The following is a 27807-nucleotide window of genomic DNA, read 5'->3' on the forward strand; positions in this document are numbered from 1 at the left end:
GCACCTCAATTCCATTTTAAAAAGGTATTCAAACTAAAGTTTGGAGGGCCATAAACTATGTTTTACCTAATATAGCACGCCTCAACTAATTAAAGGATTGGGTTAATTGATTAAAAGCATAAGGAATTTTTTTTAAATCATTTTTTTTACAACGAAGGTTTGATCTGAAACAATGTTTAGCTGATTTATATTAATAAGAACTGGGCCAATTATTTGAAATCAATTTGGGCCAGCAATGGCCATCAACAGGAAGAACTCGTTCGAAGTAAAACAAACACACATATAGCAAAGCAGGATCTCTTCCTATTCCCAAGTGCTTTCAAGGTCTGAGCCCAAATTTTAAAAATGGAGGAACACCCGCACATATAGACTCGAGGTCGAACCCCTGGGGAGCCAAACCAATTTGGGCTCCAGAAGCTTTGGGCCCCGAGCAAAACTTCATAGGATCCCAAACTTAAAAGATTTACATGGCATTTATTGAGGTAAGCAAGAAACGACATGAACCAATTGAAATACAAAATACAGAAAATTCAGAACACTCTTTATTTGAACAACTAAAACTCTTGAAAAGGCGGTTTAAAACTACTGACTAAGCAGGGTGCCTGATAAATATAATATGAACCAATAAGCTCTAAAAGTCTACAAAACCAAATCATATGCCTAAGAAAATCATTTTTTCTGAATTCAATACAAGCAACATTATCCAGCCTCTTTACTCTATCCAAACTCCCATACCGAGTTATAAACAATCATGCTGAGCTTTAAGCCTTGAATCAAAACCTCAATACAAGAAATAAACAAAAACTTGACATGTGAACTACTCTAAAGTTCAGTACTCAGAAATTTCAGTAGAACCAAACAGAAGATTAAATATATGCACCTTATACTACATAGAAAAATAATAGGCTTCTCACAGAATTAAACTAATCACAACACTTTGAATGAAACGAAACAACAGAGGAACAAAAGTCCAATAGCATGAATCTTCCATTATGTCCATGTTCAATTGTACATTCACACTCCACAGATTAATCAAAGTGCAGGATTATACCTGGAAATGAAAAGGGAAATAAAAGAAGTGAGGGATCAGTAACAAGCAGCAGCAGAACATAACCCAGATTTCAGCAATAAAACAGTAGAACCAGCTCCAAATAGGCGATGAAACAGTGGAAGAAACAACAGATCAAGACTCACTTCAAACCAAAACTCAAACCATTTCTCCAACTAGAAGTATAACTATGGAATTTTTCAATAGTTTTAGCTAACAAATAGAATTAGAAACCCAAAAAAACTGAGCAGAATTTTTATCAATTTCAGTTTTTCAGGTTACTTCTGAAATTTTCAGTATCTTTTAGACTTTTTCCAGTCTCTAAAACTCTGCCTTGAGGCTGAAGAAAGGATGCCTTTATTAGGCAAGTTTTTAGGGCAGCAGAATGAATTCAGTTTATTGCACTTTTACCCTTTTGATATTTTCATTCTTGCTTAGATAGCCTTAGGTTCAGAAATCAAATTTCACATTAGTCTCCACCCCAACTTCTAGGAAGCTTCCTCAATCAGTTAGAAGAGATTCTCTCACCTAGATTTCCTAAACTACCTCTTAGGATCCCTGTTTTTACCTTAGAAAACCAAATGGGTCGAATTGACCCAATAGCTCAACCAGACATGGGCTCAGATCCGACCCAAGAAACCAAACAAACCTCTTGAGGTGAAGTCTAAACTGGCCTCAAAGCCCAAGCAGCAAAGATAAACTAAATCGAATCAGTAACAATAGAAGGAAAATATTTAAAGGATTTCGAAAGCTAAAACCTACACTAATTGACTGATTAATACGAAATTGACTAAGTTAACCAATTGAAATAAACATAATTAAATTAAACTACGATACTAAAATAACAAGGCAAAGTCAGAAGTTTAAACCTAAAACTAAACGAGTGAACACACAAAATCAAGCGCAACTTTTAAAGATTGAAAAGAAAACTAACAAATGAACGGAAATAAATACGACCAAACAAATTAACCTAAAGGAAAGACCTAGGCTCGAAACTAATCACAATTTCAGTCAGAAGACAGACCAACCAGAATATACGGAGAAGAAAAGAAGCAGAATAAGAGGTGAAACAACAAGAACAAACAAAAAGTATAAAGAAAAACTCACTGATCAAGCTTGAAATCGAGACGAATATTCTGATTTAGCGCAAAACAATGTCAGTCGTTTGTTCTTGATCAAGAACAAGCGAAAGTCATTATTTTGTGATAAAACAGCTTTGAACAAACAGGGAATTCGAAGGAGTAGCCTTGCATGCACATGTTCGATTTTAAGCTTTTAGGGCTTGAACTCAAATTCAAGATTCGACGAGTTCCAGACAGATTTGAAGGGAAAGAAGTGAGGATTTGGAACGGGGAGGTGAAGGGGAGTCTGTGGTATAGATTTGGGGTTGATTGGGTCCGGCGCCGCCACCGGAGATGGCGAGGATTTTGGGGCGGCAGATTAGGGTTAAGCTTGGGTGTCTCTGAAGATGAAAGAAACGAGGGAGATGAGTTAGGGGGTAGGGGGTTCAATCGGATAGTTTTATATAAAATAGGGCTCAGTTCCAGACCGTCCGATCAAGTAAGATCGACGGTCCTAATCAAAGGGTAATTGAAACGACGTCGTTTGGGTCGCTGAGGGGTTTAAACCGGGTAGGGGACGGATTTGGGCCTGGTCTGGTCGGGTATTTGAGGGAATTTGATTTGGGCTTGAGGAATTAAAATGAAATGGCCTAAAAAAATATGATCTCCTAACTCTTTTGTTCCCTTTCTTTTCCTCTTTTCCATTTATTTTAAAAACTCTTTTTCCTTTTCAAACTTAAAAATAAAAATCTAAATTAATTCCTAATACAAATTATCCCACCAAATTAAATTAATTAACTCTAAATAACAACTACCACAAATAATTAAATACCAAATTAGAGAAAAACTACCAAAATTCGAAACTCAAAATTAAAAATGCAAAAATGAGTTATTTATTATGATTTTTCTATTTTTGTAAAACAAACTAATTTACTAATTAATCTAAAAATGTAAAATTAAATCCTAAATGCAAATGCAATGTGTGTGTGTATATATATATATATTTATGAGTTAACTAAAATTAAACATGCACGCAAAGAATGCAAATAATTAGAAAAATTCTACAATAATTCCTAAAATAACAAATAATTAAAGAAAAAAAATCTAATTTTAGGAATTATGTATGAGTAATTCATGTGAGGCAAAAATCGCGTGCTCACAGTTGCCCCTCTTTGCTCAGAGACCCGAAGGGTTTTTGGGCAAAGATAAAATGAGCAATCATGAGGGTTTTTTGCCCGTTTGACACTCCATGAGAAGCATTTTTGAAAAGAATCTGACTGAACCTTGCTTCAAAGGTTGCCTACATATCCTTGGCTATAAAGGAATCAGGTCAGTGTAGTTCTGGAAGTTTTGGTAGCTGGGACTACCAGGAGCTGTGATTTTACCTATCAACTACGAGCTACAAGATTTCTATCTATAAATCTCTTGAAGCTTGATCTTGAGTGTTGGCTAGGTCTTGCTGCAGACTCCGATCTGAATCTTGATGCTCATCAGCTGTAACTGCTGGTTCATTCTTCAGCTTTAGATCAAGGCGGGACATGCGAAACTTGCGACTTCAATCATATCTTGAGCAGTCCGCATCCTTCTCCGTTTCAACCTTTGAGTTCACTTCTTTATTTTTGTTCTATTTCTTCCTTTCTTTGTTCTGGATTGAGATTTCATTCTTTTGGTCATCTCGAATCCTGCGCCTCGAGGTCAAACCTGCTCAGACACCAAAACAGACAAACGAACGAAATTTTTCTGCCCCAGTTTTTACTAGGAAAATTTCATGAGTTATTTGTAACTAAAACCTACGTTATTTCTCTATTGAAAGCAATAAAGTAAGGATCGTGTGTCCTTAGGAGGAAAGATTAGGGAATGGAGCTATATATCTAAAAATCTCAACTTAGGGATTGGAGCCCCAATGTTGGCAAAAGCAACTAGGGAATGGAGGTCCTATGTTTAAAAAGCTCAACTCAGGGATTGAAGCCCCAATGTTGGCAAAAGCGACTAGGGAATGGGGGTCCTATGTTTAAAAAGCTCAACTAAGGGATTGAAACCCAATATTGGTAAAAGGCGACTAGGGGATGGAGGCCCTATGTCTAAAAATATCAACTCAGGGATTGAAGCCCTAATGTTGGCAAAGGGAGGGCGACTAGAGAATGGAGGCCCTATGTCTAAACATCTCAACTTAGGGATTGAAACCCTAATGTTGGCAAAAAGGCAACTAGGGAATGGGGGGCCTATGTCTAAAAAGCATCAACTCAGAGATTAGAGCCCTAATGTTGGCAAAAGACGACTAGAGAATGGAGGCCCTGTGTCTAAATCTCAACTCAGGGATTGTAGCCCTGATGTTGGTAAAAGGCGACTAGGGAATGGAAGCCCTATGTCTAAAAAGCATCAACTTAGGGATTGGAGCCCTAATGTTGGCAAAAGGCGACTAAGATATGGATGCCCTATGTCTAAATCTCAACTCAGGGATTGGAGCCTTGATGTTGGTAAAAGGCGACTAGGAAATGGAGGCCCTATGTCTAAATCTCAATTTAGAGGTTGAAGCCCTAATGTTGGCAAAAGGGCAACTAGGGAATGGAGGCCCTATGTCTAAATCTCAACCTTTGTGCTGGAAGCCAAAAGAAAGAGTTTACAAAAGCCTACAAAGCTCCCTATTACAATGCTTGCACTTCTTACAAGGAATCTAGGACTTGTAAAATCGACTCTAAGTCGTCACTATATTTTGCTTTACACCAAAAATAAAAAAGAAGAATACAATTCATCTTAATTTTCTGAATAGAGCTAATTGTATCCGCGAAGCATCTTGAGTTCCTCTCCTTCCATATTGTCCACCAAATAGTTGCAGGGACAATTTTCCATCTGTCTTTGTTTGAAGCATTGCACTTCCCCCCTGCATTCCAGCTTGACAAGAGTTCAGATGTTCTTCCTGGCATTGACCATCTAATGCCCCTGAGATTGATGAATAAATCCCACAACTGGCTAGTTACTCTATAATATAGAAACAAATGGTTGATTGTCTCTACCTCTTGGCCACATAAGTAACACTTCGAGCAAATTGGTATTCCACTTCTCCTCAGGTTGTTATGTGTTAAAACAACTTCTCTAACTACCAGCCAAGAAAAGCATGCCACTTTGTATGGTGTCTTGACCCTCGAGATGTGTTTCCAAGGCCATAGATTGACTTGTCCACCATCTTGGTTTAGATACTTGTAGGCTGAGTTGACTGTGTACATCCCACTGCTGTTTTGGCTCTAGCTAAGTGTATCTTCTCCCTCCTGCAGTCCGTTGCATAGCTCCAGAGTGTTAAAAAAGTCTGTTAATCTGGACAGCTCCCAATCATGTAAAGGTCTTCTGAAAGTGAGATTCCATGTTTGTGCCCCCGAAGTTCATATAATGTAGTTTCTATGTTGTTGATTCAGGTCATAAATGTCTGGAAAAAGATTCATAAGACAACCAATTCCTAAACAGTTATCTTCCCAAAAAAAGAGTTTTCCTACCATCCCTTACTTAGAATTGAAGCTTGTCAACAAAATTTGGCCACAGGTTCCTTATAGTTCTCCACAAGCTGGTACCCTAAGCATTGTTTACCTGCTTAGTCATCCAGAATCCTTCCTTTCCATATTTAGCCTTTATAACCTTGCTCCGAAGCTTGTTCCTCCCTAGTAAACCTCTAAAGACACTTCATCAAAAGACTTTTATTCTGCATTCTCAAGTTCCTGATCCCCAGACCTCCCAACTTTTTGCTGAGGGTCAAAGTTTTCCATTTGACTAGATGAAAGCCCTTCTTCTCTTTGTTTCCATGCCAGAGGAAGTTTCTTCTCAAGGTGTCCAGTCTTTTCTACATTTGCATGTATAGGAAATAGGGACAACATATATGTGGGGAGAGCATCTAGCACAGAGTTAATGAGGACCAATCTACCACTCAATGAAATGTAGTTTGATATCCATCTTGCTAGCTTTTTCTCACATTTTTCCAAGACTCCATTCCAGATATCCTTGGACTTGCTCTTAGCTCCCAAAGGCATCCCCAAATAAGTGGTTGGGATAGAACCAATTTCACCTCCCAGAATTCCTGCCAGCAACTGAATATTAGATACATCATTAACTGGAAAGATCTGACTTTTCCTCCAGTTGATATGAAGCCTAGAGATGGCTTCGAAAATTATAAGAATCACTCTTAAATACTTTACTTGGATCTCATCAGCATCGCAGAAAATGAGGGTATCATCTGCATATTGAAGATGAGTAACCTCCAACCTATCGGTTTGGTTCCTTGCCACATTGAAGCCCTTAATCCATCCATTGCCCTGTGATGTTCTTAACATATTGTTTAACTCTTCCATGGCAAGTATGAATAAGAAAGGGGATAAGGGATCGCCCTGTCTCAAGCCCCTTTCCGAAGGAAACATGCCTTCAGGAGCTCCATTGATCAAGATGGAGAACCTGACAGTGCTTATACAGAATTTGATCCAATTGATCCATTTCCTACCAAAACCCATCTTCTGGAGAGTTCCAAGCAAAAATTCCCAATTGACATGGTCAAATGCCTTTTCAATATCTAACTTGCACATAATTCCTGGCCTCTTCTCCTTGAGTCTGGAATCTACACACTCATTTGCAATCAAAACTGCATCTGTGATTTGTCTTCCTTTTATAAATGTCATTTGTTGTGAGTCTACCAATTTGTGCATCACCCTTTTCAATCTTTCAGTGAGTAACTTGGAGATCAATTTATAAATGCTGCTTATGAGACTGATAGGCCTAAAATCCCGTAACTCCTTGGCACCACTCTTCTTAGGTATCAATGCCACATAAGTGGCATTAAAGCTCTTTTCAAAGAACTCCTAAGAATGAAAGTTCTGGATAGTAGCCACTATGTCTGATTTCACCACGTTCCATCATTTGATAAAAAAAACCATAGTGTACCCATCCGGCCCCGGAGCTTTGTCTATTGCACAAGTCTTTGAGCACTCTAAGACTTCATTCTCCTCAAAAGCATTTTGCAGTGTCTGTACTTCAGCTTCAGAAATATAGGGGCAATTGTTCATGTTGTAGGTAGGTCTCCATACTTCAGTTTCAGAGTACAGATTCTGATAGAAAGCAATAATCTCCCTTTTGATCTCAGCTGGTTCTTCAATACTCTCCCCATCCACCTCTAATTTGCTAATGTTATTGAATCTTTTATGTGCATTGGCAGTTCTTTGGAAGAACTTGGTGTTCCTGTCTCCTTGTTTGAGCCATAGTGCCCTAGATCTTTGCCTCCAACCTATTTCTTCCTTTGTAGCAAATTCTTCGAATTCAAAGTAGAGATTTGCTCTCCTGGACATCTCCTCCTCATTAAGGTCCTCTGTTGTTGGGTAGCATCCAACTCAGCAATTTGGTTCAATATGAGGCTTTTCCCCCTCTCCAGATTGCCATAGCTGTTCGAGATCCATTCTCTCAATTTTCCTTTTAGGGCTTTTAGTTTGCAAGCAAGGATGTAATCCGGTCTTCCTTCAAAGATGAAGGATGACCACCAGCTCTGGACTCTGTCAGTAAAGCCTTCAGTCTCCAACCACCAGTTTTCGAACTTGAAGTAGGATTTAGTGTGCTCCCAACTGCCACACTGTAACATTAAGGGTGTGTGATCAGAACAAACTCTAGGAAGAATTTCTTGTTTATGCTCTCATTCCACTCCATCGAAACCAGGAACCTGTCAATCTTTGAGATGGTCTCCTGACTGTTCCCTCTAGCCCATGTATAGATGCCATCTTCTAATGGAAGATCAACCAAGTCCATGTCTTCTATGAATTTAGAAAATTCAGTCATCGATTTGTAATTCTGCTGCAATTCCTCTTTTCAGAGGGAAATCTGATTGTGTTGAAGTCTCCAGCAACTACCCAAGGCCCTGTGAACAGACCTCTAGTACCCCCTATTTCCCACCACACTTCCCTTCTTTCTCTGATGCAATTAGGAGCATAAACTCATGTCATGTGCCAATTAAAGTCTTGTGAATGTGACTCAAATTTGCAAGTCAATGACTGAGCACCCGTGGTTACTACCTCCCCTTTCCAAACTTTACTATCTAATAGCATTAGGATACCACCTCTAGTGCCACTAGCCTCCAATTGCCCATATTTTATACCCTTGACCCCCCAGATTTCTTTGACAATCCCTTCTATATCCCCTTCTATTTTCGTTTCTTGGAAACTGTATACATCAGCTTTCCAGTCAAGAATCAAGCTGCTAATCACCCTTCTCTTCTTCCTACGATTCAATCCCCTCACATTCCATGAAATGATTTTCACATTCATTGATCAATGATTAAGATTTCTTTCCCCCTATTCCTTGCCCCAGAACTTTGAACTTCATGTCGAAACCAAGCCCTTTAATTCCTGACTGCCTTTCCTTTTAGGAGTCACCATATTTACTGTTTCTGCTTCTTGCCTCTTTGCTTGCCTGCATCTGTCAATCTTCTTAAATAAAGCCAAGGCATCCTCTTCACATCCCTGGAAGTCAACTCCAAATTGTTTGCTGAGTTTAATAACATTCTGATGAACCCATAAGGTTGCGTCCATCTCCCCCTCTAAATCGTCACTTTGCAATTGTATCTTCAGAGGTTCAACTTCCTCAATTGCCCAGTTATCATATTCAGTTTGCACTATCATTTGCATGTCCTTGCTGCCTCCCACCCCATCAATTTGAATACCCTCACCGTCGATATTAGTCATAGCATCCTCATATTTATCACCATCTTCATGATGCATCTGTTGCTCTCTCTCCTGTATGATAGAGAAAGGGATTTCTCTTTCTTCGTTCTTTTCCACTTCAGAAGTTTGAGCAGTGTTAAGTGGGGAGAAAGAGATTGCTTCGATTTCATTGACTAAGGGATCCACTTTATTCCAATTGGGTGTAGTGAAATGGGCCGAAATTAGAAATTGGGCCTCCTCACTTATAATAGAGTCCAAAGGCTTCTTCTGTAGATTAGGTTTTGGGGGATAGGTAGGTTTGTGGGCCAGAACTCTTTGGGCCCTTTCACGTGACCCTTCCACTTTATCTGATTTTGAAATTAGCACATTTCTTAATGTTCCCACGTGACCGACCCTATCATTAATACCCCTGTACGCCTTTTGTACTTCATGATAGGGTTTTATTGCCCAGTGACATACACTGCTTTCTTCTCACATCATCATCTTCTTCATCGTCTTCTCCGGCAGCCACCCTCGTTGGAGATTCACACCAGATCGGAATAGTAAAGTTTACTCTCTGGTCAACTATTACCACTTCCCTCGGTGTTTTCTCCCCATCACCTCTAATTTTAATCTTTGCCCATTTGAGATGGTTCTTTAAGGAAGTTTCTTCCTCAGTTTCTAGCCAACCACCACAAAGATCTCCAATAGCTTTGAATATTTTCTCAGTCCAGAAGTGCATTGGGAGACTCATAGCTCTAATCCATGTCCAATCTCTTTATTGGTTGATTGAGCAACAGCCGGCCGTCGGTGACCACCATTCCAGATGAATTTTTGCTCGCTTCCACCTCCATTCCCCTTTAAGGATGTGTTCTGCCATGTACTTGTTAGGAAATTGAAAAGGAAAATTGGGTCCGGCCATTTCGTAGGCATCGACTCCAAAGGCTTTCTTCCAAGTGTTCACTGACCATCGCCGGATGTCGGGAAGGGTTGGTTTTTCGTCCAAGCCCTCGTCAAAACTTCCAACAATGCACCTGCTCAGCAAACCATCATCTGTGTTGATATCACCATCGGAGATTAATATTCTGTTGTTGGGATCATGTGTAACGTGGACTTCATCGCACTCCCTTGACTGCCATTTGCTGACTTTAACAGACGAAGTATAGGAAATTTTTGGATCTGCCTTCTTGGGACCATTTGTCATAAATGTCCTTTTATTTTCATTAATGAAGTTCCTGATCTTAAATGCGATTTCATTCCATCCCGCATTAAATGTAACTTCTGGAATAATGGTTACTGCTCTGTTGTCACCTTGGAAAGTAACAATGCTAAAAAGTCTTCCAAACTTGTTGTATTTCCTGGAACTGTAGAATGATGAATATTGCTCCTTTAGCTGCCATTTCCTTACAAACGTACCAGCATCTTTTGAGGCCTCTTGAAGGACAAAACACAGCAACTCCATAGTTTTCCAGCTAAAGGTTGATCTACGCATGAGATTACGACTCCATTCCACCCATTCGAACCAAGTTTCTGCTCTTGATTCGAGCCTTGTAATGTCATACGATTTGAGACCAGCTGTAAAATAAATCCTATTATCACCCATAATGAACCAGAATAATTTTTAAGATTAATCACTACTTTGATTATGTGAAAAGAAGAAGAAGGTTTGGTAGTAATCACAGTGGGTGATTACTGATTTAGAAGAAAGAAAGGTTTGATAGTAATCACAGTGGGTGATTACTGATTTAGAAGAAAGAAGAGTTAGATTCCGGTGAAAGATTACGCCGGAAAAGGTATTCTGCAGTCCTAGGAAGTAGGAAAGAGAAGATTCTCGGGAAGAGTGCGTGAGAGCATCTTAATTGTGCCCATGCATTTTTTGGTTGACAAGTGAGGGGAAGCAATATTCACATTATATGCTTCTATGCATCCTGTCTAACATAATAGAACAAGATTTATTTTTTTGAAAGAATATAACAACCTTTTCTTCGGAAAATAATTTCATGCTTTGACATCTTATCACCTCTCAGTCGTCACTATATTTTGCTTTACACCAAAAATAAAAAAGAAGAATACAATTCATCTTAATTTTCTGAATAGAGCTAATTGTATCCGCGAAGCAACTTGCCTTTTGTGCACGTTATGAATTATGATTAATATACCACTAACTGTCTAATTTGTTTGATCATGTCACGGAAATCGTCCAACAAGCTAGAACTCTTCTTATATAATAATATCAAGATAGATTAATGCAACTTCACATATCAGAAAAACTCTGCAAATAGGAAACAATTAAGTCATTAATGATGTAGGGGGAGACGAGGACAAATGGGTTAATATGATCCACTACAACTTCCACCAGCATAATGAATTTGCTTAGCCTCTCATAAATGAGGAAAACCCACATAAAAGTTTTACTCTGATTGCAGAAATTCTTCACAAATAATATGACTATCAGATACCAGGGCAGTAGAATACCCTCATTACCAGAAACTGAATCATGGAGAACTAACGAACTGCAAGAGATCTCAGGTAAAAAAGGACAAACAGTAACTCAGAGTCGAGGCATAAGAACTTCGCGTACCTTGTCTTGACCACCAACATCCTGATGTTCTAACTACCTGAGATTCTGGAAAGAATTTGCAACTTTGAAATATTAATGACTTGTACAGGACAAGATAGGAGTAATTATAATGGAAGAGACCTGCTAATGAGTAGCCGCTGATAGAGCTCGGACAATTAATAGAACCATGCTGCATATCTACTAAAGAACCTGAGACATCAGTATCTGAACCAAATAACTGAAAGCTCGGGCCCCCCCGGTTAACAGTAGGCAAAGGCCACATATCCATCCCAAATTCATCATCGTCTGCATTGAACAACCCCAGGCATTCCCATCATTAACAACTGCATGGTTGTCGTGGCAAGAACCTGAAATTCCTTTAGGCCGACCAGGAAAAGAGACTGTAGGTGCATCAGCATGGTTGTTACTATGAATAGATGTAGAAGATAAGTGACTCGTTTTCTCCGTTCGAATCGCTTAGGACAATAACTTCTTCATCTCCTGAGGGTGCTGGTGGATTACGACCGTTGAAACAATATCTCGGGCCAAAATTTTGGGATATGGTTTCAAGCTCAAACCCATATGTTAGAAATGTCAAAGTTAACATCCCCATCCTGATTAACACTGGGATCTTCACCTTCCTTGCCGCTACCAGTGGCACTACTGCTCATGGCAATGATATCCTGAATCTGATTTTCAAAACTCTCTCTTACACTATTTTTATATGGCAATGTCTGCATATTTTCAGGTTTGCTAATTTCCCAAAAACCATTTCTGCTCTTCTTCAACCCAACTTTTAGTCCACTGTGGCTTTCAGAGCCTCCTGCCTGTTTAACATGCTTAAGAATTCCAGGCTTAATTTTTGGCACTATATCCTGAGATTCAATGAGATTCCCATCAGGTAAGTGCCACCGCCCTAGATCCCCAAGATTCCTTCGGTCGCCTTCTGTCTTTGCACGCCAAGAACCATTAGGTTTTACTTCAATCTCAGTCATTTCTTCTCCACAAGTTCGCAGCTACACCCGAAAAGCCGAAAAAGGAAACACAAATAAGAATAATGAGGTTAAAAGAGTTAAGATCACAAGCAACACCAGCAATACCTGGGAAGTGAATAATAAATGAGACCAACAAGGTTAAAACAATGTATGATAACAAGAAATAACTACCCATACCTGAGAAGTGATCCGATTAAAATATGGGTCTATAATCACATGCTCCACGGAGTAGTTCTTGAGACAGATAGGGCATTCCCACTACATCATATGAACAACATTTGTTACTAAATATATCAGCAGATACAAGAGACATATTTTTATCTGAATTAAGCTGATAGAAATTTTGATAAGGGTCCTAGATGCTTGCCTTCCTTGACCTTTGATTCATTTCAACAGACTTCAAGATCAAAGCAGCCCATATGCACACAAGGTTTGAATCTTCCGGCGACTTTCATTCTTGAACCACTCATCTGTAAATAGACGCAAACGAGAATGTCAAACAGTGGGATCCTTGTTGTGTCAAAAAGTGGTAAAAACATGCAACAAACCATCAAAGAAAATAAATCAAGCCAATGAAATTAAATTATTCAAATTAAAGACATCCTAGCCTCCCTTAAAAAAGGAACTTGTCACATGATAGCAAGAGGAGGTCGAAGTCCTTGACGAGTCAACAATACATCAATTTTATACCAAAAAAATAGTAGGAGGTGGAAGTCGTGCTGACTTTTTTTTTCTTTTGTGATAAATGAGAAATCCCCAAGGGCCAGCTGGAGCACAGTTCGGAACTTAGTGGATAATAGGTCCAGCCCTCTACCCTTCTCCAATTAAATACCAGACTTTTGTCTGTGGCAAGTTCTAACTCGTTGCATCTACCCCTCTAATATGCTTAAAAAATGTGCTACACAATTGCTCTGATCACATATGAAGAGACTTCTTGGTGTAAGCTACAGCCACTTTGCAACAGCACAAGCTCTCAGCTTGTATGTCTATCTCAAACCAAACGAAAATGGAAAGAGAGAGTCGGGGGGAATAAAAATCTATCCTATAAATAAGAATTCTTTATGAGTGACGTAACCATAGCATTTTAGCAGCTACTTAGGTGAAGATAGTGAAACTCATTTGGAGAATGCTCTATTTTAAGTATTAATCAGTTTCTTCTTTCGGCAACGAGACAGAATGAATACAGAGAAGAAGAGACTAACACCACAGAGAAAGTGGAGAAGAGATCATACAATAATTAAGCATGATAAAAACACCAAAAAGGGACAGCAAATAAAAGAGGAATACAACGTCGGCATTTGCTTACAGGGCATCGAAGATTGACTGGAATAAAATCAGCAACAACTTCAAGGTCTTGCAACCAAAGAGACAGTGGTCCACCTTCAAGTATCACCAGTAATCCCCACATGAACAAGAGCCATCTTTGAAATGGTGAAACCGGTTATTATCTCTAATAATGATCTCCCTAGAGACGATTTTACAAATGAATTTGAATGCTGTATGGCAGTCCAAACAAATCCGAAGGTTCTTCTTCACTCTAATAGGAGCACCAGGAGGTGTAGCAATCAGCCCAAATGCAACAGCTAGTTTCTCGCTGTGATAGGAGAGAAGAATCTCCTTTTGTTTCCTCTCTACATCATGGAGATCAGTATCTACCATAGGAACATAACCAGCTTTAGCCATTAGCTGTCCCAACTCCTCCAGTTTGGCATATATTTCATCACTTCGCGAATGGCTTCTGTCTCCCACTATAAATGTGTAAATACTATCTTTAATTTCAATCCAACTCATACCAGGTTCCTTTTTTACTCTACTGTCCTTCATCAGTCTTCTTACTTTTGCGACATCTCCCCACAACCCAACTGATGCATAAATATTTGCAAGAAGAACATGAGTGCCAGATTTCTCTGGTTGAAGATTAAAAAGCATCTCAGCAGCACGTTGCCCTACCTCTACATTCTTATGAATTCTTGCAGCACCCAGAAGTGCACCCCAGACAGATGCATTAGCTTCAAAAGGCATCTTATTTACGAGATCAATAGAGTCATCTAATTTTCCAGCTCGGCCCAGGACATCAATCATGCATGCATAATGCTCTTGAGTTGGTTCAATCCCAAACGAGTCTTTCATTGTTTCAAAATACTTCTTGGCTTCTTCAACTAACCCAGCATGGTTACATGCATAAAGAACACTAACTAATGTTATGTGATTGGGAGATACACCATCTTTCAGCATCTCACCAAATAAATGAAGTGCCTTTTTCGCATATCCATGTTGGGCAAGTCCTCCAATCATTGCAGACCATGAAACAATACCTTTTCTAGGAACCTCACTGAAAGCACAGTTAGCATCCTCTATACTTCCACACTTAGCATACATGTTAACTAGAGAGTTACCAGCAAACACATCTGACATGAACCCAAACTTCAACACATGAGCATGTATTTGTTTCCCCTGTTCATATGCTGATAGATTTGCACATGCATTTAGGAGAGAACTACAAACAAATGAGTCTGGCTTGAGACCCATGCCCTGTAGCTTCAGATATAGTTTCATGGCTTCTTCACCTCGACCAAGTAGAGCATAAGCTGTTATGAGAGAGGTAAAAGATGGCAAATCCGGAGTAGGGCACTCGTCAAAAATTGTAGCTGCATCATCCAGCTGGCTACATTTTCCATAAGAATCAACAAGACTGTTTATGACAAAGGTGTCACACTGAAATCCCGACTTCACAGAAAGTGCATGAACTTGTTTGCAGACGTTAGGAGCCTGCAAACCAGTAGCAGAGTTTAGGACGGCAAGTAAAGTTGTCTGATCAAATCCAATTCCTCGGGTGAATGTCTGAACAAAAAGGTCTAGACATGCATTGTCTGCCTCATTCTGTGAGCAACCAGAGATCATAGCATTCAACGCAATTAAGTCCTTCCCGGGCATCAGATCATAGATCAGCCTCGCGTCCTTGGTTAAATCGCACTTGCAATACATATCGATAAGGCCAACACTCACAAATGGATCCTGTATGATATCTTTCTTTATCAAAAGAGAGTGTAACCCTTGACCCAATCCAGGGAGCTCCAGTGCAGCACAAGCCTTGAGAGCACTCGACAATGTGAACATATTTGGCCAAATTCCTGACCTTCTCATCTGATTCAACATATCTATAGCCTGGTGGTGACATTCATGAAGAACACAACCAGCAATAATAGCATTCCACGAAACAATGTCAGGTACCACAATTTCATCAAAAAATGTAATGGCATCCTTTAGATTTCCCCCTTTAGCATACATGTCAACGAGTGCATTAGACGAGAAAGGATCAGAATCATAGCCAAGCTTCACCAAACACCCATGAATTTTCTTTCCTTGAACAATATCTCCTAACCCAGTACAAGCATTCAGTATGTTGGATAAACTATATTCATCGGGCCTGACTCCACTAACTATCATATCCCCAAACATGCACATCGCCTCGCTGAAAAAATCATTCTGTGTGTAACAAGAAAACAAAGCATTCCAAGAAACAACATTTCTTTCCGGGATTTCCTCAAACAACATCCTCGAGTCAAGAAGCTCGCTACATTTCGCGTACATAACAACCAAAGTATTCGCAACGAAAACATCAGACTCGAATCCGGTGACCACAACAATCCCATGAATCTGCTTACCCAAGAAAAGTTCCTTCCCAATAGAACATGCTTTAAGCACACTAGGAAAAGTGAACTCATTACATTTAAGACCCAAAGAATGCATTTTGAAGAAAGCCCAGATAGCATCTTTACCAAAACCATTCTTAGCATACCCAGAAATCAAAGATGACCAAGAAACTAAATCTGGTTCAGGACTTTCATCAAGCAGTTTCCATGCATAGTCAAAAGCGCCACATTTCGAATACAGATTAATTAAATGGTTTCTATGTTTGCTATCATTAGATAATCCAATTTTGGTTAAATGGGTTTGGATTTGAAGAACTGGGTTTAAAGACTTTGTTTGAGAAAGCTGTGAAAGTAGCTTTGTGTAGGAATGGCGCCAAAGGTTTGTCATGCTTTGAATCGAAAGCAATTTTCCAACTGGGTTAGGGATAATAAAACGAGGCTCCGGGACGGCTTGTCAGATTTGTTCATAATTCGTGAGAATAGCACGCAGACAACGAAGTCGTTGTAGTATAGTGGTAAGTATTCCTGCCTGTCACGCGGGTGACCCGGATTCGATCCCCATCAGCGGCGAATTTTTTGCAGATGCGGCTCATTTCTTAAGCAAGTAGGAACTGAGATTATTCAATTTCTTCCTTCTCCTCGCCTACAAATTAAAGCCCTAAAGATTCAAGCGCATATGTGTTTTCTGTGGCAAGAAACCCAGTTACCAGCTTGCTGCTGTGCAACTATTTGCCAACCAACTGATATCCTCAGTTCCTCACTTCTCACTACTTATTTAAGTTAAGAATTTCAATTGCAAATTGCTAAGAAATTGTAGGACTATTTAAAAATACCATTAATGTTGATAGTATTTAGAATTCTTATTAAGAGGAAATTGTAGGTCCCTAAAGTTCAATAGGAAAATGCTTTTGGGGTGATTTAAGATGACCAAGGAAACTGGAGTAAACTGGACTTTGGGATACACATGTGAAAAAAAAAAAAACTTACATAGATCTCATTATAAAACTATGGAAAATCAAATAAAGTATGAAAATAGCAAAAGAAAAGGGTTACAAAGAATTAAAATAGGAGGTGAATTGCCTACTTGCTATCAAGCTTATCAAAGAGTAGAATATACAATTAAAATCTCATTCTCTTAAGGTCATTATCGAGATTATAGATATTTTCTTTGTTAATAAGTAAAGGCTTTTATTAAAAAAAGTACATCGAGATTGTAGATATTTAAAGGGAGTGATCAAAGCTACTCTAGTACAAATTTGAAGAGTGGCAAATCAATGCGTGTATTTTCTAGCAAACGAAGGCCACAAACATGAAGAAGATTTGTTATTGCACAAATTATTTTTTGCAAGTTTCTGGACGGAGAAGAACATGAATCGAGAAAACTGTCAATTCTCCGAGAAATAATCTCTGAAATATTCTCATAACTTTCTGTTAAGTCTTTAATGTGTTTCAAGTGCGTTTTCAGATTTTGTAATTCACTTATATCAGAATCAGTTTTCATGGATATACATCATTGACGCTTTATAATTCGTACAAGTGTCATTGTGTGCCTAAGGTTAAATTTTTACGGTATGGAGCAAAAAGAAAAAGAGAAAACCTCTTGTGTTCGTATTGAGAATTTTGGAGCATCTCTTGTACCACCATATAATGTGTGTTAATGGCTTGTTTTGTTGCTCGGCGGACATCTGGAGCATGTTGCAATTCGCAATCCTAGTACAAGAGTAGCAAGATCTATTCCTCGTCTAAAAGAGGTTGCTGAAATGAGATACCCCAAGTATTTCTATTCAATAGGTTTTGAACCAGAAGAAAAGACTTATAAAGTTTTGATAACAGTTAATGATTCTTCAAGAAGCGTGTTTACAAGAAGCTCAATTTTTACTTTAGGTATAGACAAGTCATGGGGAGAGATTAAAGGTATCCTGTACTTTTTTTACCATTAGAAACGGAGTTTACACGAGTGGAGTTATCTATATTGTTGACTTTTCTGGGAAATAATACATTCATATTAGCACTTGATGTTAAACTGAAAATTTTAGAATTATCACAGTCTTGACTACCTCATATCTCTTAGTGTATTCTCAAACGGGACAAAAATGACGGGCAAATTAGCACTCCTGAATTACAGGAATTGTTACTTATATAAATATGTATGTATGTAGTGTGTGTGTGAATTGTAGGGAAGTCAAAAAAACAAGAAGAATGGGAGAAACATATCATTGAAATTCGGGATTTTTTCCTAGTAATAATATAATAAAGACTTTATTACCAATTTTCTCTAGGTTTAGTAGTTTTTCCCAAATACCCTACTTTCTTTAACAATTTTTATACACAATTAGTATATTAACTTTCCAAGCCCGTACGTTTTTAATACTACCGTAAGAAATGTGTTCACTTACAAGCGATGTATCTGGGATTCATCTACCTCAAAATCCCTCAATCTCTGCCCATAATCTCCATCTCTTCTTTTTCCTACCACAAACGGAGCTGCGTAAAGCTATTCGTACTTGCTGTAATTTTCTGAAAATTTGCCTTGTCTAAAGGAATATTTTCCAAAAATATACTGATTTTCGTTTCCGTGTGTTTTTTCTCTTCTTTTAAAAGTGATCTCAAAAAGATATAAAAGGGATTTTGGCTTTTAAAGATATTCTGAAGAAGATATTGGTTTTCATTTCTAGGTTTTTTCTCCCCCTATTCTCTTGGTTCTGTGGGTGTTTGCGTGTTTTGCAGGTATCACTTTTGGGAGGTGCATGCGCACAAGAAGTAGAGTAGCATCTATATTGTCACGACCCAAATCGATGGGCCGCGACGAGTGCCTGAGTCCTACCTGTCAAACACCCCTAAGCATGCGTCTAGGATATGAACCTGTATAACATCTGTTGAATTACGAAAATAACGTACATGAAGGAAACCTGCCAACAAGGCATATGTACGTATACATGCAGAATACAGTAGACGAGCTGGCAAGGCTGCTATAGACAACTATACATCCAATAACTGAAAGCTGACAAGGCTACATACAACCCAACTAGACATACTGTCTACGGACCTCTAATGGAAATATAAATGTACAAAGATGGGAATGAGCCATGTCATACCCATATATATATAAACATATCGTACCAAAATCAAAAGCAGCTCTGGATCAAGTGGAGCATGCCAACTCTCGCTGATCAGGGATCCTAAGAAGGGGGACCGTCAGCTTGCCTACCTGCACCTGCGGGCATAAAACTCAGGCCCCGTGAAATAGGGTATCAGTACTAAAAATGTACTGAGTATATAAGGTATAAAAATTAGTACGTAAAAGACATAGATGAAACATGAAATATAGAAACACGTCTTTAAATCTTAATAACTTTATAAATTCTAAAATATTTATAATGTCATGCACGTGCGTATAAATGTCATGTCATGCATAGGTATGGGTGTACATTATATCATCAAGCCATTGAGGGCATCCCATCATATCGTCTCGGCCATTGTGGCAACATCATCAACATATATCAATTGATCAGGTGGTGGTGCGTATATAACGTCGTAACCTTTTCCCATATCCCATATACATATATTTACATATAAATACGCGTATATAATGTCATCTGGTCATGGGTCAATGTACATGTATAAATGAATGACATGCATGAAAATATGTAATAATCTCAATATTCTTTCCGGATAACCTTTTTTCAGCTGCGTATTATTCTGAGACCCATGAACAGGAGATATAATAATATATCATATAGGGAATCAAGAATAAAGAGACTCCTAGTATTTCTATGAATAGAGTCGTTTATGAAACCGTGCGTTTGCTCGTTTCTTCTGTATAACTTGGATCATGTCAAAAAGAAAGAAGGGATGGCGTTAACATACCTGGAGTAAGGAAAACATCGTATAATATTCTTGAAGATTGCACCGTACTCTTTTGAAACCGCAAACTTTTGATGGAATTATGCTTGTTCCTTGAATTATTGAACGAAATGAAGTTCTGCTTCTGTAAAATATGGTGAACGAAAAGAATGAAGCTTCTGCTTCTTTGAATGTTGAACGAAATTTTTCTTGGATTTTTTTGAAATTTGAAACGAATTTTGCTTCTGATGCTACCGTTTTCCTTGAACTAGAATGGATATATCCAGAATGAGTTATCAATCTCTTATCCTAATTACAAGTCTTATTTGGTTATATATTCAATGAGCTCTTACATAGCCACATGGCATAATGACTAATGAGTCATTTTTTGGTCATGGTGGTCTTTTGCCACATTTTAGATGGGTCTAATTTATAAATTTTTATCCATTTATTAATTAACTGGGTAATGTCCTGTTACCCGGTAATTAATTAATTACCCGCATAATTTAAAAATTATCTCGAATTACTTAAAATTCTATTTATTTTTAATATACTTTATACATCGTACAACTGTGGTCATATAGTACTTGCATGGCACTAGTCTATAATTATCGGGTATTATCGCTCGACTCGTATTTTATCCCAAATTGGCCACTTTCAACGAAACTCGTTTTCTTTAATTCGTATACCCGTTATCTTTCATGACACTTATTTATCGTTTGTTTTAAATAGCGTAGATACGTTAATCTTAAGATAATCTCATCCCCGATTCTGTGTCAATTAATTGAAGAAGAAACTTTTAACGTACGAAAATGCGAGGTGTAATATTCTTCCCCCCTTAGAAACATTCGGCCTCAAATGTTCAACTCCCCGTGATCTATATAACTTTGGCAGGGTCGCCTTTGTAACAACACCACTACCAACTCTCCCTATAGAAGCTTAGTAATCCAACGACACATAGGACCATAATTATGAATAACGACAATGGTCTCACATGACCAGCGACAATAACCTACACAAGAATTTATACACGTACCTTATGGTTATGATGTCTTTGTCGGACCCTTCTCTGGAGGAGGAAATAAGTAGGGATATCTAGACTTCATGTCTTCCTCGGCCTCCCAAGTCATTTATTCCACATTGTTGTTCCTCCAAAGTACTTTTACGGAAGTTACCTCCTTATTCCGTAGCTTGTGGATTTGTCGGTCTAGGATGGCAACCGGAATTTCTTTGTATGACAAGTCCTCTGTAATGTGTACATCATCCGTGGGCACCACTCGGGTAGAATCGTCAATGTACTTCCGTAACATAGATACGTGAAAAATCAGATGGACAGACTCCAATTCCGAGGGCAATTCTAACTCATAAGCTACTTGGCCCACTCTCCGAATGATCTTATAAGGCCCAATATACTGTGGGTTAAGTTTGCCTTTCTTGCCAAACCTCATCACACCTTTCATAGGTGACACCTTTAAGAATACCCAATCATCATCAACCCCGAACTTTAAAATCTCGTCGCCGCATGTCAGAATATGACTTCTGACGACTTTGAGCTGTCAACAGTCGATCCCGGATAAGCTTTACTTTTTCTACAGCTTGCTGAACCAGGTCTGGCCCATGTAACCTAGATTCTCCAACATCAAACCACCCTATATGTGACCTACACTTCCATTCGTAGAGGGCTTTGTATGGAGCCATCTGAATACTGGAATGGTAGCTATTATTATATGCGAACTCAATAAGCGGCAGATGATCATCCCAACTACCTTTGAAGTCTATTACACAAGCTCGTAACCTATTCTCCAACGTCTGAATAGTACGTTTATCTTGTCCGTCTGTCTGGGGATGAAATGTTGTACTAAGACTTACTTGAGTCCCCAGTCTCTTTTGGAAGGACCTCCAGAAGTTAGCTGTAAATTGAGATCCTCTATCTGAGATAATAGATACATGGACACCATGCAGACGTACTATCTCCTTAATATAAAGCCTTGCATAATCCTCTGAGGAATATATAGTTCTAACGGGCAGAAAATGGGCTGAACTTTGTAAGCCTATCAATAACCACCCATATCGAATCAAACTTACATTGGGTACGGGGTAAGCCTACGATGAAGTCCATATTAATTACTTCCCATTTCCAAGTCGGAATTTCCATAGCTTGCAATAACCCACCAGGTTTTTGATGCTCAATCTTAACATGCTGACAGTTAGGACACTGAGCAACAAACTCTACTATATCATTTTTCATTCCGTCCCACCAATGCACTTCCTTGATATCATGATACATCTTTGTCGCTCCTGGATGGACAGAATAACAAGAATAGTGAATTTCTCCCATCACGTGCCGACGCAGCCTTGCAATGTTAAGCACGTATAATTGCGCTCGATATCTGAGGACCCCATCTTCTGTAATTCCAAACGGTGTCTTCTCCTTCTAAAGGGTAGTATCCCTATAATGAACTAACACAGGATCCTCGTACTGGCGTTCTTTTACTTCAGTTACTAAAGAGTATGTTGTCGTATCCTGAATAGTAATTCCAATATCACCTAATACCAGTAACCGAACTCCAAGACTAGCTAGCTGATGAACCTCATGGGCTATTCCCCTCTTTTCTGGCTGTAAATATGACAGGCTACCTATAGATCTACAACTGAGGGCGTCGGCTACTACGTTGGCCTTCCCCGGATGGTATAAAATATCAACGTCATAGTCTTTAAGTAGCTCCAACCATCTTCTTTGACGTAGATTTAATTCCTTTTGCTTGAAGATGTATTGGAGGCTCTTATGATCTGTATAGATATCAACATGAACATCATACAAGTAGTGCCTCCACATTTTAGTGCATGAATCACCGCAACTAACTCTAAATCGTGGGTCGGGTAGTTCTTCTCGTGCTTTCTAGTTGTCTAGAAGCATAAGCCACAACATTACCATGTTTCATCAGCACACAACCCAACCTAACTCCTGAAGCGTCACAATAGATAACGTAACCATCGGTCCCTTCTGGAAGCGTTAGAACCGGTGCTGATATTAATCTGTCCTTTAATGCCCGGAAACTCCATTTGCAAGCATCAGTCCATTGAAACTTTGCTCCCTTCTGAGTCAACTTTGTCAAAGGTGCTGAAAGGGAAGAAAATCCCTCTACAAATCTCCTGTAATAACCTGTCAAACCAAGAAAGTTATGAACCTTCGTCGTGTTGTGGGTCTAGGCCAAGTCTTCATTGCCTCAATCTTTTGTGTATCCACACGGATGCCTTCACCCGAAATGATATGCCCAAAGAAAGCTACAGAGTTTAACCAGAATTCACATTCATAGAACTTTGCATGCAACTTCCCTTCTTGTAGAGCTCTGAGCACAGTACGCAAATGATCTGCATGTTCAGCCTCTGAACAAGAATACACCAATAGATCGTCGATAAATACAATTATTAACAGATCTAAAACGGGCCTGAACACACGGTTCATCAAATCCATGAATACCGCTGGGGCATTGGTTAAACTGAACGACATAACCCAAAACTCAAAGTGCCATATCTAGTCCTAAATGTTGTCTTCGGAATATCTTCATCCTTAACCCTTACCTGATGGCACCCGGACCTCAAGTCTCTTTTTGAAAAACACTGGGCACCTTGTAACTGATCAAATAAATCATCAGTCCTCGGGAATGGGTACTTATTCTTGATCATTACCTTATTCAACTTTCTATAATCAATACACATCCGTAAGGAACCATCTTTCTTCCTTACAAATAACACAGGTGCTCCCCACGGGGATGTACTAGGTTTGATAAAGCCTTTTTCAAGCAAGTCCCTTAGTTGTTCCTTTAACTCTTTCAGCTCCGCGGGGGCTATTCTATAGGGAGGAATAGATATTGGATGAGTATCTGGTAGTAGGTCAATGGCAAACTTAATTTCTCGTTCTGGCGGAAGACCTAGAAGCTCATCGGGAAACTCATTAACCATAGGGATGGACTGTACGGTTGGTGACTCCACTTTCACATCCTGAACCCGAACTAAGTGATAAATACAACCCTTTCTGATCATCTTTCTTGCCTTGAGATAGGAAATGAATCTACCTCTCGGCAACGCCGTATTACCTTTCCACTCCAAAACAGGCTCCCCTGGAAATTGAAATCGGACTATCTTTGCTCTACAATCAATGTTGGCATGACAAGAAGCCAACCAATCCATACCCATTATAACATCAAATTCTACGATATCTAACTCGATTAAGTTTGCTATGGTAGATCGACCATGAATTACTATTATACAACCCCTATAAACTTGCTTAGCTATCACCAAGTCCCCAACAGGGGTAGACACCTCAAAAGGTTTAACCAATTCAGGTTTTATTTCAAACTTACTAGCAACCAACGGAGTAACGTATGATAAGGTAGAACCTGGGTCAATCAGTGCATATACATCATAAGAGGAGACTAATAATATACCTGTAACAACATCAGGCAATGACTCCTAGTCTTGTCGCCTTGCCAATGCATAAATGCGATTTTGAGGATTGCTCAAGCTAGATGCTCCGCCTCTGACTCTACCACGACTCATTGGTGCTTGTGGACCTTGCCAGGGGGCGTAGTAATGATGACGAGCCAGCTACAGATCCAGCTGGCTGAACTACACTTGCATCACCTCTCATCAGACAATCCCTCATAATGTGGCCCGAATAACCAAAAGTATAACAAATACCTAATCCCATACGACACTGCCCAGTATGCTACTTACCACATTGAGCACATCGTGGCAAGTGCGGCCTCATCTGATTTGACTCTCCCTTATATTGAGAATATAAGGCCCTCAAGTTCTGACCAGACCTTGAATATGAGGAACGATCAAATATCTTACCGCCAATTGAGGGCACGCGCTAGCCGATGGCTGGGCTGGATACCTCGGGTACTGTTGCCTCTAGCCACCTTAAAACTCACCAGAAGGACCCGAAGACGTCGCTCTCTTATTCTGGGCCCTATCATGCTCACGATCGGCCCTCTATTTCTGTTTACGCTCCTCTACACCCTGAGTGTATTCCTAAATATGAGAGATATCCATGTCTGGCTGAAGTGAGACTGACATACAATCGTTAAGCAAGTGAGGCTCTAATCCCATCATGAACCAGTGAACCCAATCCTCCATCTTAGATACAATAGTGGGAGCATACCTAGCCAACGAATCAAACTGAAGATTGTACTCCCGAACACTCATGTTACTCTACCGAAGGGTCAAGAACCTATCAAATCTGTCCCGTCTAAGCTCTAGGGGAAGATAATGACGAAGAAAAGCTTCTGTAAACTCCTGCCATACTGCTGGAGGGGCATCCTCAGCTCTGGACAATTCCCAAGACTCGTACCAATTAATTGCAACATCTCGAAGTCTATAGGAAGCAAGCTCAACTGACTCAGTCGTAGTGGCCTTCATTACCCGTAACATCCTCTGCACTCTATCAATAAATACTTAAGGTCCTCACTCGGATCTGCCCCAGTGAATACCAGAGGGTCAAAATTAATGAAGCCACAAACCCTCACACTCACGGACCTATCTGCCTGACCAATACCTACTTCCTGATGCCGAGCCTTTGCGGCTACTAATCGGGTCAATAACTGAATAACATCTCTCATCTCCTAACCCGGTGTATCTGGCTGAGGTGTTGAATGTACAGGGGTGGGCGCTAGAGCTGGTGCCCCTCGGAGCTCTTTAGGAAAGGGCGGGGTATGTGAAGTCTGAGATGGAATCTCACTATGAGACTTTCCCCGAGCCTTGGTAACTCGTGGCGCTCGACTAGTAGTCTCGCCAGCCACGGACTTTCCCTTCTGGGCGGTCGTATTCTTTGGAGGCATCGCTAAAAATATAACATATTGTTAGGAACATGAATTCTTGTATCGCACTATCTGAGATAAAAAGAGAGGATAACATCCTATATGTCCTGTAGCCTCCTATTTATAAGTGTGGTGCAAAACACACCCATAAACAAGACTCTACTAGACACGGTTTGTAGACAATCCTAGGACAAAACTGCTCTGATACCACTTTTGTCACGACCCAAACCGATGGGCTGCAACGGGTGCTTGAGTCCTACCTGTCAAACACCCCTAAGCATGCATCTAGGATATGAACCTGTATAACATCTGTTGAATTATGAAGATAACATACATGAAGGAACCCTGCCAACAAGGAATATGTACGTATACATGCAGAATACAGTGGGCGAGCCGGCAAGGCTGCTATAGACAACTATACATCCAATAACTAAAAGTCGACAAGGCCACATACTATCCAACTAAACATACTGTCTACAGACCTCTAATGGAAACATAATTGTACAAAGACGGGACTGAGCCACGTCAAACCCATATATCTGGTAATATCCCGTTATATACCCATATATATATATACAAACATATCGTACCAAAATCAAAAGCAGCTCCGGATCAAGTGGAGCACGCCAACTCTCGCTGATCAAGGATCCTAAGAAGGGGGATCGTCAGCTTGCCTACCTGCACCTGCGAGCATGAAACACAGGCCCTGTGAAATAAGGCGTTAGTACGAAAAATGTACTGAGTATGTAAGGCATGAAAATTAGTACATAAAAGACATAGATGAAACATGGAATATAGAAACACGTCTTTAAATCTGAATAACTTTAAAAATTCTAAAACACTTATAATGTCATGCACGTGCGTATAAATATCGTGCCATGCATAGGTATGAGTGTACATTATATCATCAAGCCACTGAGGGCATCCCATCATATCGTCTCGGCTACTGTGGGAAACATCATCAATGTATACCAACATCATATCCAAATCAAAGCAGAAGTTTCTCGCAACAAACACTAAAATAAGAACAAAACCATATGATTTTCTAAAGACGACTTCAATGTTGAGCTTGATAACAAACATCATGAATAATACTTCCGAATGGAACAATCAAAGGCAAGAAAACTGACCAACAATAAACAGAACCAACACGGGAGTTACGAACGTTAACCTCGACAAATCGCAGACCTCGCCGGAAAACTTCTACCTCGACCAATCACCACCGAACCGACGAAGCAGCAGTAAAACTCAACAAAACTCCACGACCGGACTTGAGTCAATTTCTATTAAAATCAGAAAGGAACGAACTCTGAAATTCACATAGACTCCATAACAAATCTGAAAATCGACATGACTGAAGCAATTGTATCTCCGTGTGCTTTCGCGTGTATGTGTGTGTGGAGGTCGATGGTCTTCATGGATTCTCGCCGGTTTTCATGGTGTTTCTAGTGAGTTTTTGGCTAGGATCTCTTCTGACTTTTGGAGTCTAAAGTCTAGCATCTCGTTTCTCCGAAAAAATCATGGAAACGGTGGATTCATTTTTGTGTATTTCGGTCTTAGAGTAATTAGGCCCTTAAGAAGATGAGATTTTGTACGGGGGGGGGTAGGGGGGGTCTATCCCTTTTGTGAATTGCCGCCGATCTCTATTTTAGTCTAGGGATCTCCCTCTATATTTAGGCATTAGGTACTATTATATAGGGGTAGGGATTAGATTAGGAGTATGGGCCTAGAAATCATGGGTTTGGGAATTATGGGCTAAGTCCAAAATTAGGCCTAAAAATGGGTTGCTCGAGCCCAAGTTTTATTCTTTCCTCGCGAACGAGATTAAAATATGACCTCATTTATTAATTAGTCCTACTTAAATAAAATAATTGTTAAAATAAGACTAACCATTAAAATAAAACTATTTTTTGTATTTTTAAAATATCGTACTAGAAGATAAAAAATAGAAAAATCATTATAAAATTAAGATAACATTCCTAGAATTATTTTTGTATTTTTGAATTTAGTAGATAAATTAAAAGTAACTAGCTAAAAATATTAACTAGCTAAATAAGAGAAAATATTTTTTTGTAATTTTTATTTTTTTGTGATAAAATAAAGCAAATAGAGTCAAAATTAGTTGAAATAACTATATTAGGCCTAAACTAAATATTTATACACTAA

The 27807-nt window shown here is 39.3% G+C and overlaps 1 protein-coding gene and 1 long non-coding RNA gene across 3 annotated transcripts; both read right to left on the reverse strand.

The window, feature by feature from the left end:
* Positions 1 to 11515: 11515 nt before the first annotated feature.
* On the reverse strand, positions 11516 to 17058 carry LOC107817961 (pentatricopeptide repeat-containing protein At4g14850-like). Its single transcript, XM_016643860.2, has 4 exons — positions 13630 to 17058; positions 12691 to 12793; positions 12501 to 12581; positions 11516 to 12344 (listed from the first exon to the last, which is right to left on the reverse strand). The coding sequence occupies exon 1, from the start codon at positions 16362 to 16364 to the stop codon at positions 13713 to 13715; it is 2652 nt and encodes an 883-aa protein (XP_016499346.2). The 5' UTR covers positions 16365 to 17058; the 3' UTR covers positions 11516 to 12344; positions 12501 to 12581; positions 12691 to 12793; positions 13630 to 13712.
* A 1783-nt stretch (positions 17059 to 18841) lies between these two features.
* On the reverse strand, positions 18842 to 27250 carry LOC142166268 (uncharacterized). 2 transcript variants are annotated; one of them, XR_012696531.1, is made up of 4 exons: positions 26772 to 27250; positions 26232 to 26347; positions 19844 to 19964; positions 18842 to 19190 (listed from the first exon to the last, which is right to left on the reverse strand). It is a non-coding gene; the product is annotated as an uncharacterized LOC142166268 (long non-coding RNA). The 2 variants fall into 2 exon arrangements; XR_012696530.1 differs by having other exon boundaries at positions 18842 to 19964; positions 26772 to 27249.
* Positions 27251 to 27807: the final 557 nt, after the last annotated feature.

This window comes from Nicotiana tabacum, chromosome 11, assembly GCF_000715075.1.
Source record: "Nicotiana tabacum cultivar K326 chromosome 11, ASM71507v2, whole genome shotgun sequence".
Classification (NCBI taxonomy): domain Eukaryota; kingdom Viridiplantae; phylum Streptophyta; class Magnoliopsida; order Solanales; family Solanaceae; genus Nicotiana; species Nicotiana tabacum.

Excerpts from the sequence above, each read along its gene's own strand:
- LOC107817961 (XM_016643860.2), bottom strand. The coding sequence starts at position 16,364 with ATGACAAACCTTTGGCGCCATTCCTACACAAAGCTACTTTCACAGCTT.